A 9,985-nucleotide genomic window follows, 5' to 3' on the forward strand; every position below is an offset into this window, starting at 1 on the left:
GTGGCCTTATATAGGGGTGGAGGTGGCGCCAGCTCGGCCCGAGCTCGACATGGATGTGGGGATGCGGCATGCGGAGGAAGGAAGGCGTGGCGCAAGAAAGGAAGGAGAAGAAGGAAGGTGCGGTGGAGGAAAAAGGAAAGGCCGGGGGAGAAGAAAGGAAGGTTGAAGGAGGGACTGACCGGCGGACCCCGTGCAGCAGTGAGAGGAAGCGGAGCTGCAGCGCTAGCTGGGCCGCGCGGTGAAATTTGCCGGATTGAGCTGGGTGGCGCGAGATATTGGGAGGAAGAAGTGACAGGCCAGGGATACTCTGTTGAGCTGCGGCTAGGGTTAAATGGATTGGGGATTTTTAAATGCATCTTCTAACTTTGCCCTCCATCTGTGCCATTTTAGAATAGGCCGTTGGCTGGACTTCAACTCTTGTGTTACGTTGTTGAACTTCAAAGCTTTCTTTTTCTTGCAATTCAGTCCACCATGGCGTGCATGCATCTTTTCCAGCTGTTCAGATTTATCATTGAAGCGCCATGTTTTTTGCCGGCGGGAGCGCCTTGTCACGCTGACATGCAATAAAATGTTAGAACTACAAAGTTGTAGATCTCATCAAAATATACAAGCTTCATATAAAGTTTGTCTCCATCCAAGGCCTAATGCGAAAAACTTTCTAATACAATGTAAAATTCAAATTACAATGGCGGGAAACGGAGCTTAATTATATCCATCATTTGACATATAAATGATTTAAATTGAACAACTTTCTACTACAAAGTTGTAGATTAGGTCGAAATATAGAACTTTCATATAAAGTTTGCCTTCACACGAGTCCATATCACAAAGTTACGAATTTCCAAGCAAAACATGAAATTCAAATTATAAGAGAGCATGCAAAAGGATGCTAAAGTAATGATTTTGGGCATCTAAACGACTTCAACTGAAAAACTTTCAACTACAAATTTTAGATCTCATCAAAAAGTACAATTTTTATATAAAGTATGTCTCATTCCCAGTTCATATTTAAAATGTGTCAGCTAATCTATATATCCTGTAGCTCCTTATTGTAAATCAAGCTGCCATATATGTTCCAAGTCTATGTATCCATCGGTGGACTCATAATGGAAATCTGAAGCACCATCGTCGGTACTTGTCATATGATAACCGGCATGATTTGGACTTAGACTGTAGGGGTTACTTAAAACAAATGGCTCCTCCCATGACATTGTATCCATGAAAACTGTAGAAACTTCGGCTCGAGGAGGCAGTAGTCCTTGTTCTTGCCTGATCATGGCGTCACCCATTTGACTTATCGTTCCATTGTTATCACGGTAGCTTCTTTGTGGAAGATCACTTTTTATGTTTGTGTTGGCAGCTGTGGTGCAGTTGCATGTGTGCTCACTGTTATAGGTCACTTGAAACATGGGAAGGTCGTTGCTACTCTGTTGCTGGATTTGCTTCGTTGCCTGGCAACCTCTGTCATATTTGTAGCTGCACCTGAAGTAGTGCCTGTAAATGTAATAGAAAGAGTTCAGCTCAAGGCATAAAAAAGTTACTTGATTTACTCTGCACAAGGTGTCAAGAAAATGAGGCAAAATAAACAAGAGTAGGCAACTACCAAGCAATATATGAACTCTTAGTGGAGTAGTTGGGGTTTCATTAATTAAAGATGAGACCTGGGACAGCCTATGTTATTTTTTCTGAAGGAAAAATCAATATATATATGTACCTTTTGAAATGGGTCCCGTTTATCTTTTTCTCACCATATTTTCTCCAGACATACCCATCAGTATGGGGTGCTTCAGTCAGAATAACCCATGAGGTCTCTGCATTTGCTCTGAAATACAATCACAAACATTAATCAGTGATGGAAGACGTTCAAAAAATCAATAAATTCCATAAACTTGTCCAAAGATTAGTGGATGTATTAAAAAAGTATGAAATGAAGGAAAGAAAGATAAAAGGTACCTTCTCCTTTTGCCCTTTTTCTGCTGGCTCGTTATTCCTCCCACATCACCTGCTGCATCACTTGGCGAGAAGAGGTGAGGCCTGTTGGATCTTGATGAGCTCTCAGCACCACAATGAGCAGAAGTTTGAGGATTCATGACACATAAGGCGAGGTGCAGGGCTCGCATGGCATTGTTGAGGAGGCTCTGTGCTAGATTGGTGGTTGCCGATAGTTGCTGCACGTCATCGAATTGGAGGCGAGGCTGATGGCTCTTGATGAGCTCGTATGCCTGCGCCACCTCTCTCATGGCGCTATCACGATCTGGCACACAAGCCATGTGGTGGCTTCTTAAAGGATAAATGGATAATGCAGTATGCACTACTATTGTCTATTTTCCTGCGTCACCTTAGCAATGAAATATGGTCTATTTTCGGACACAAGCTTCGATTACAGGGTCCTTGTCTGATGGCTGGGTATCTGCAGTGAGAGTTAAGGGAAGCTGTTGTTTCATGCATGCGCTGATATGCGTACTTATAAGCTTGGAAGCTGGGACCAAGAAGAAGCTTGGAAGCTATGAGAGTTAAGGGAAAAAAGAATCAAGAAGCGGTTTAGTGCGCCCGGACCATGAAGTTGGGACAAAGAAGAAGCTTGGAAGCTATGAGGTTTTCTCCTGCTTACGTTCGTTCGTTCTGTCGTCATAACCAAAGGTTTTCTTTGGGGGTTGCCGCAAATGGATTGCATGTAACATGTGGACGCGTAATGGAGCTCTCCTACCTACCAACAGATTCAATGAGTTCGCAAAGCTGAAACAATTGATTATTTCGAGCCACGGAGGTCGGAAGCACAGCTGCTGCCCCAATGTTACCAATTTAATAATCGGCCACTATAATTACGATCTGGAGTCAAACATCTCAGCTGGACGAAGGAGCGATCCATCAAACTAAATAATATTAAGTTGCTGTTTCTCTGATATAATTAACCTATTTATAGCATCAGTTCTTTCACTTTTCAATATTGAAAGCATTCGCTAAAAATTTTGGAGTGGTCAATCAGGACATCGCTTGAAGCTGTGTTGCACCAACCTCCGCGTACACGATTTGAATTACAACCTTACCAAGAGCTGTCCCAAGAAACACCGCTATCCATTCAAATCCTAACTCCATGACTCCACCTGCAACCGTGCACCCTTCTCTTCTATCATCACAATCTTTGCCATATAAAATTAGATTCATTTCCAACCAAACAACAGCTGAATCTAACACCATGCTCAAGCTGACTATACACATGATACGGAGAACCTCATAGTCATTACCAAGTCACATATCGGAATTGCCACGCTAGTATTACTCTTCCATGATCGCTGCCCTGCTACGGCTGACGTCTTACACCGTAGCCTCCTCCAGCAATGTCCAACCAGATCACCCTAGTTGCAAGTACATGCATCCATAATATATACTTCCTTCCAATTCAGTCCATGAAGCTTCTTGATGCCGTTTGATCCACACTTCAGAAACCATGGCCATAAGTCGAATCGATCCGTGCCCTTGCTGGTTTGGAAGCATGCAAACTTCTCCCATGCAAATCTTAATCTCATGCCACTTGATAGGCTTCTGGAGAAGGAGAGGGCCGCACTTAGCCACAGCGCTAGGATTCTTGAGCTTGAGGTCCAGGTTTCGAGGTCGAAAAAGGAGAACTCAGCTTTAGATGATCTCAAATCCTCGCTTTCTAAGGAAAATATTGAGTTGAAGAGGAACAAGGAACTTCTTGTGAATACATGCAGTGACCTGGTTTGGAAGGTGGAAACCTTGGTGAAGAATTCTCAAGACAACCTTGGGGTTTTGGAGAAGTTGCGCAGCCCTATTGAGAAAGATTCAACGACCATTGTGTCTTTGAAAAAAGCTTGTCCTGAGAAAGATAGAATGATCCATACAGTGGGTAAAAGTCTCGAGGATTAGAGAGGCTTCATTGATGGACTGGATCAAGTGTTGAAAATCCGATTTGCACAGATTCATGAGGGATATAAGCTTGCTTTGGCGGCTTTTGGGGCGGAGCCCCTTCCTTTCCCCGCTGATAATTGTGACAAGGAGATGTTTGACTGGATGGATCAAGAATTTGAGTCCTTCCCTCGGCTATTGCGGGAGCTAGTGATTATGCGGCCTCCTTGTGTTGTGAGGGCGTGCTGAAGTTGCTTGAGGCTGGAGGGTGCTCAGACTTTCTAAAATTGGAGGCACGTAGCTACCAGTTTCCCTCAGCCTCGGAGCTCCATGCGGAAGAGATATCCAAGAATGTGAAAACTGTAAACAAGAATTTCTTGAAGCAATTCTGGGCAGCTTCCAAACGTGATTATGCGAAGCTAGTTGCTCGTGGTTGTCTTGCAAAGGTTCTCACTTTCCTCTCTTGTTTTACATTTTGCTTCTTGCTTGGTTATTGCCACACCCGATTTTAAGGACAAAACCAAGTAGGTTGAATACATGTGGGTCAGGATCAAGTTACACACATGTATGACATAAGTGAATAACAAAGACAGTGTCAAATCGAATAAAGAGAGTAATTAACCATTATTTCATGACCGAAACTCTCAATAAAGCACAAGCCTAAATTTTTACGCAGCGGACTTGGAAGATAGCGACGACACCACAGAAGCTGACTAAAGAACCGTACGCCTAGAACTCCTCAAAGTTGTCAATGTACTCCACTAGATTATCTTCGTCTGAACAACGGTTTTGCAAGGGTGAGTGCACTTATGGTTGGTACTCAACAAGTCATGGGGAACAGTGTAACAAGTCGTGGGGAATAGTGTAGTGTAAGGCAAAAATCAAGGTATGGCTAAGGCTTAATCAGCATCAGCTTTTAACTAGGTTGGTCAAATTTTGTTACCAATTAACTAAGTTTAAGTTTATACCACCCAAAATTAAACAAGAGCATAATAAAGTAACAACATATGCATGAATGAAATAACAATGATTTAAGTCCATCTTTCAATAGTATTATCATGTGAGGGTCCAGACCGCTCTTAACCATGAGCACAGCTGATGGATCAGTTTTACACTGTGCAGAGGTCGCACATCTTTACCCACAAATCGCGTAAAAGTTCAAAAGAACTTTGGACCCAACCATGAGGTGTCTGCAAGGCACCATACCACACTTCCAAGGTGCGATTGCATAGGGATGCTACGAGGCCTTTATAAAGATTCTCAAGTAAGTGGTAACCCACTAAGGTTTCAGGCCGAAGCAGAGCATAATAGTCCCCTAGTGTATACAGTGTCTTAGCAAAGCTCACTTCTCAAGAGAGCGAGTGCTATACCCCATCAACGCCTCCCCTGTTGCCTTTCGTTAAGGTTACCCTAGACTAGAGTTTCTAATTATTTAGCCGAGACCAGAGCCATTTAGTCTTGTGGTAGCACTGTTTTCCTAGGTGGTTCTCCATGTTCCAATTAAACATTTATGATCTTGTATTAATGAAAGGTATAACATAAGTAAAGCTAGATTCATCATTGATTTCAGTTGAACAACCATAACCCAAGTAAGCAGTAAGCATGAGCTACCCAACATAAAAGTAACCCGGTTGGTCAAGGCCAAGGTAAATAAATTCTAGGCAAACCTTAATTGGGACCCAACATGTTTAAACTATTAAGTGTGTAGCGATGTTGTATTGAACATGAAATTAAAGGTGAATAGGACCTCAAGAAGTGATCAAGGACACGGCTTACCTTCTTGGCCTTGCTCTTGCTGTTCGTACTCCTCGAAGGCTTGATCTTCAAATCCCTCGAACTGCAGACCGTCTATACACGTCACACGAGCACATACAAGCAAACAAATGCATAACATAAGAAAAACATTACACCAATCATAATAAATAGAGAAAATAAGCTTGAAAAACTAATCTACGCTTTTAAAATGAACACGTGGATATAAAGAACGTGAAAAACAGAGTTAAGATGCAAAAGATATGATTAAAATAAGTTTTAGGGGCTTTTTTGTGAGAAAAACAAAACTTCCAGAGCTAAACTGCGAGAAACCGAGGACTTATACATAATTACACGTACAAACTGGAGGTTTAACGTGCAAAAATGCCTCTGCGGGTAGTGGGTTGATTTTACAAAAGCGCATGGTTTAAAATAGAAGAAAATAGGGCCGGTTTGAAAATACTTTTGAACTAGATTAGACTGCGGGTTGATTTGTGGAAACGTGAGGGCTTAAATGCAAAAGAGCAGCGACACTGTGCGGTGACTGGTACGTGGCCCAGTTAGCTTGCTGCGGGCTGTGGATCCAGATTCGATGGCCACGGCTGCTGGCGGCAGCGGCGCATGGCAAGGACTCGCCGACGAGCGGCGGCGGCCGACCGGAGTTGGCCGATACGGTGCTTCGGGGCTCAGTTTTGCGCGCGGTTTGCACTGGGGGCACGAGGGGAGCGCGGCGAACATGATTAGGAGGTTGGCGCAGGGCGAAACGCCACGGTCATGGTGGCGTAGCGCGCGGTGGCGGGAAGTTCACCGGCGAGATCTTGCGGGCGGAGACGGGCGAGTTGTCGCATGGCGGTGACTTGGCCGGGAGCCGTACTGGTAAGCGAAGCTTCGAGTGGAGCTCCAGACGGCGGGAGGCGACGCTGGCAGCACTGTGAGCTTGGAGGCTTGTCGCGGCAGCACTCGGGAATGTGGAGGCTAGGGTTTTGGGTGAGGCGAAAAGGACCAGGGGTGGTGGCCTTATATAGGGGTGGAGGCGGCGCCCGCTTGGCCCGAGCTTGACGCGGATGTGGGGATGCGGCATGCGGAGGAAGGAAGGCGTGGCGCAAGAAAGGAAGGAGAAGAAGGAAGGTGCGGTGGAGGAAAAAGGAAAGGCCGGGGGGAGAAGAAAGGAAGGTTGAAGGAGGGACTGACCGGCGGACCCCGCGCAGCAGTGAGAGGAAGCGGAGCTGCAGCGCTAGCTGGGCCACGCGGTGAAATTTGCCGGATTGAGCTGGCTGGCGCGAGATATTGGGAGGAAGAAGTGACAGGCCAGGGATACTCCATCTGTGCCATTTTAGAATAGGCCGTTGGCTGAACTTCAACTCTTGTGTTACGTTGTTGAACTTCAAAGCTTTCTTTTTCTTGCAATTCAGTCCACCATGGCGTGCATGCATCTTTTCCAGCTGTTCAGATTTATCATTGAAGCGCCATGTTTTTTGCCGGCGGGAGCGCCTTGTCACCCTGACATGCAATAAAATGTTAGAACTACAAAGTTGTAGATCTTATCAAAATATACAAGTTTCATATAAAGTTTGTCTCCATCAAAGGCCTAATGCGAAAAACTTTCTAATACAATGTAAAATTCAAATTACAATGGCGGGAAACGGAGCTTAATTATATCCATCATTTGACATATAAATGATTTAAATTGAACAACTTTCTACTACAAAGTTGTAGATTAGGTCAAAATATAGAACTTTCATATAAAGTTTGCCTTCACACGAGTCCATATCACAAAGTTACGAATTTTCAAGCAAAACATGAAATTCAAATTATAAGAGAGCATGCAAAAGGATGCTAAAGTTATGATTTTGGGCATCTAAACGACTTCAACTGAAAAACTTTCAACTACAAATTTTAGATCTCATAAAAAAGTACAATTTTTATATAAAGCATGTCTCATTCCCAGTTCATATTTAAAATGTGTAAGCTAATCTATATATCCTGTAGCTCCTTATGGTAAATCAAGCTGCCATATATGTTCCAAGTCTATGTATCCATCGGTGGACTCATAATGGAAATCTGAAGCACCATCGTCGGTACTTGTCATATGATAACCGGCATGATTTGGACTTAGACTGTAGGGGTTACTTAAAACAAATGGCTCCTCACATGACATTGTATCCATGAAAACTGTAGAAACTTCGGCTCGAGGAGGCAGTAGTCCTTGTTCTTGCCTGATCATGGCGTCACCCATTTGACTTATCGTTCCATTGTTATCACGGTAGCTTCTTTGTGGAAGATCACTTTTGATGTATGTGTTGGCAGCTGTGGTGCAGTTGCATGTGTGCTCACTGTTATAGGTCACTTGAAACATGGGAAGGTCGTTGCTACTCTGTTGCTGGATTTGCTTCGTTGCCTGGCAACCTCTGTCATATTTGTAGCTGCACCTGAAGTAGTGCCTGTAAATGTAATAGAAAGAGTTCAGCTCAAGGCATAAAAAAGTTACTTAATTTACTCTGCACAAGGTGTCAAGAAAATGAGGCAAAATAAACAAGAGTAGGCAACTACCAAGCAATATATGAACTCTTAGGGGTGTTTGGGAGGCATGTGCTAAATTTTAGCACCTGCTATCCAAACACCCCTGGAGTAGTTGGGGTTTCATTAATTAAAGATGAGACCTGGGACCGCCTATGTTATTTTTTCTAAAGGAAAAATCAATATATATATGTACCTTTTGAAATGGGTACCGTTTATCTTTTTCTCGCCATATTTTCTCCAGACATACCCATCAGTATGGGGTGCTTCAGTCAGAATAACCCATGAGGTCTCTTCATTTGCTCTGAAATACAATCACAAACATTGATCAGTGATGGAAGATGTTCAAAAAATCAATAAATTCCATAAACTTGTCCAAAGATTAGTGGATGTATTAAAAAAGTATGAAATGAAGGAAAGAAAGATAAAAGGTACCTTCTCCTTTTGCCCTTTTTCTGCTGTCTCGTTATTCCTCCCACATCACCTGCTGCAGCGCTTGGCGAGAAGAGATGAGGCCTGTTGGATCTTGATGAGCTCTCAGCACCACAATGAGCAGAAGTTTGAGGATTCATGACACATAAGGCGAGGTGCAGGGCTCGCATGGCATTGTTGAGGAGGCTCTGTGCTAGATTGGTGGTTGCCGATAGTTGCTGCACGTCATCGAATTGGAGGCGAGGCTGATGGCTCTTGATGAGCTCGTATGCCTGCGCCACCTCTCTCATGGCGCTATCACGATCTGGCACACAAGCCATGTGGTGGCTTCTTAAAGGATAAATGGATAATGCAGTATGCACTACTATTGTCTATTTTCCTGCGTCACCTTAGCAATGAAATATGGTCTATTTTCGGACACAAGCTTCGATTACAGGGTCCTTGTCTGATGGCTGGGTATCTGCAGTGAGAGTTAAGGGAAGCTGTTGTTTCATGCATGCGCTGATATGCGTACTTATAAGCTTGGAAGCTGGGACCAAGAAGAAGCTTGGAAGCTATGAGAGTTAAGGGAAAAAAGAATCAAGAAGCGGTTTAGTGCGCCCGGACCATGAAGTTGGGACAAAGAAGAAGCTTGGAAGCTATGAGGTTTTCTCCTGCTTACGTTCGTTCGTTCTGTCGTCATAACCAAAGGTTTTCTTTGGGGGTTGCCGCAAATGGATTGCATGTAACATGTGGACGCGTAATGGAGCTCTCCTACCTACCAACAGATTCAATGAGTTCGCAAAGCTGAAACAATTGATTATTTCGAGCCACGGAGGTCGGAAGCACAGCTGCTGCCCCAATGTTACCAATTTAATAATCGGCCACTATAATTACGATCTGGAGTCAAACATCTCAGCTGGACGAAGGAGCGATCCATCAAACTAAATAATATTAAGTTGCTGTTTCTCTGATATAATTAACCTATTTATAGCATCAGTTCTTTCACTTTTCAATATTGAAAGCATTCGCTAAAAATTTTGGAGTGGTCAATCAGGACATCGCTTGAAGCTGTGTTGCACCAACCTCCGCGTACACGATTTGAATTACAACCTTACCAAGAGCTGTCCCAAGAAACACCGCTATCCATTCAAATCCTAACTCCATGACTCCACCTGCAACCGTGCACCCTTCTCTTCTATCATCACAATCTTTGCCATATAAAATTAGATTCATTTCCAACCAAACAACAGCTGAATCTAACACCATGCTCAAGCTGACTATACACATGATACGGAGAACCTCATAGTCATTACCAAGTCACATATCGGAATTGCCACGCTAGTATTACTCTTCCATGATCGCTGCCCTGCTATGGCTGACGTCTTACACTGTAGCCTCCTCCAGCAATGTCCAACCAGATCACTCTAGTTGCAAG

At 43.7% G+C, this 9,985-nt stretch overlaps 1 protein-coding gene across 1 annotated transcript; it reads right to left on the reverse strand.

Moving 5' to 3' along the window:
• Positions 1 to 7,074: 7,074 nt before the first annotated feature.
• LOC101762811 lies at positions 7,075 to 8,858 on the reverse strand. Its single transcript, XM_004980330.1, has 4 exons — positions 8,572 to 8,858; positions 8,387 to 8,440; positions 7,967 to 8,060; positions 7,075 to 7,119 (listed from the first exon to the last, which is right to left on the reverse strand). The coding sequence occupies exons 1-4, from the start codon at positions 8,856 to 8,858 to the stop codon at positions 7,075 to 7,077; spliced, it is 480 nt and encodes a 159-aa protein (XP_004980387.1).
• Positions 8,859 to 9,985: the final 1,127 nt, after the last annotated feature.

This window comes from Setaria italica, chromosome VIII (assembly GCF_000263155.2).
Source record: "Setaria italica strain Yugu1 chromosome VIII, Setaria_italica_v2.0, whole genome shotgun sequence".
In the NCBI taxonomy this organism is placed as follows: Eukaryota; Viridiplantae; Streptophyta; class Magnoliopsida; order Poales; family Poaceae; genus Setaria; species Setaria italica.

What these genes read in the sequence shown, in the direction of transcription:
- LOC101762811 (XM_004980330.1), bottom strand. Translation starts at nt 8,858, where the DNA reads ATGAGAGAGGTGGCGCAGGCATACGAGCTCATCAAGAGCCATCAGCCT. An exon ending in AAAAAGGGCAAAAGGAGAAG is followed by an intron (nt 8,441 to 8,571) that starts GTACCTTTTATC and finishes ATTGTATTTCAG; the next exon opens with AGCAAATGAAGAGACCTCAT. An exon ending in ACGACCTTCCCATGTTTCAA is followed by an intron (nt 7,120 to 7,966) that starts GTGACCTATAAC and finishes ATTGCATGTCAG; the next exon opens with GGTGACAAGGCGCTCCCGCC.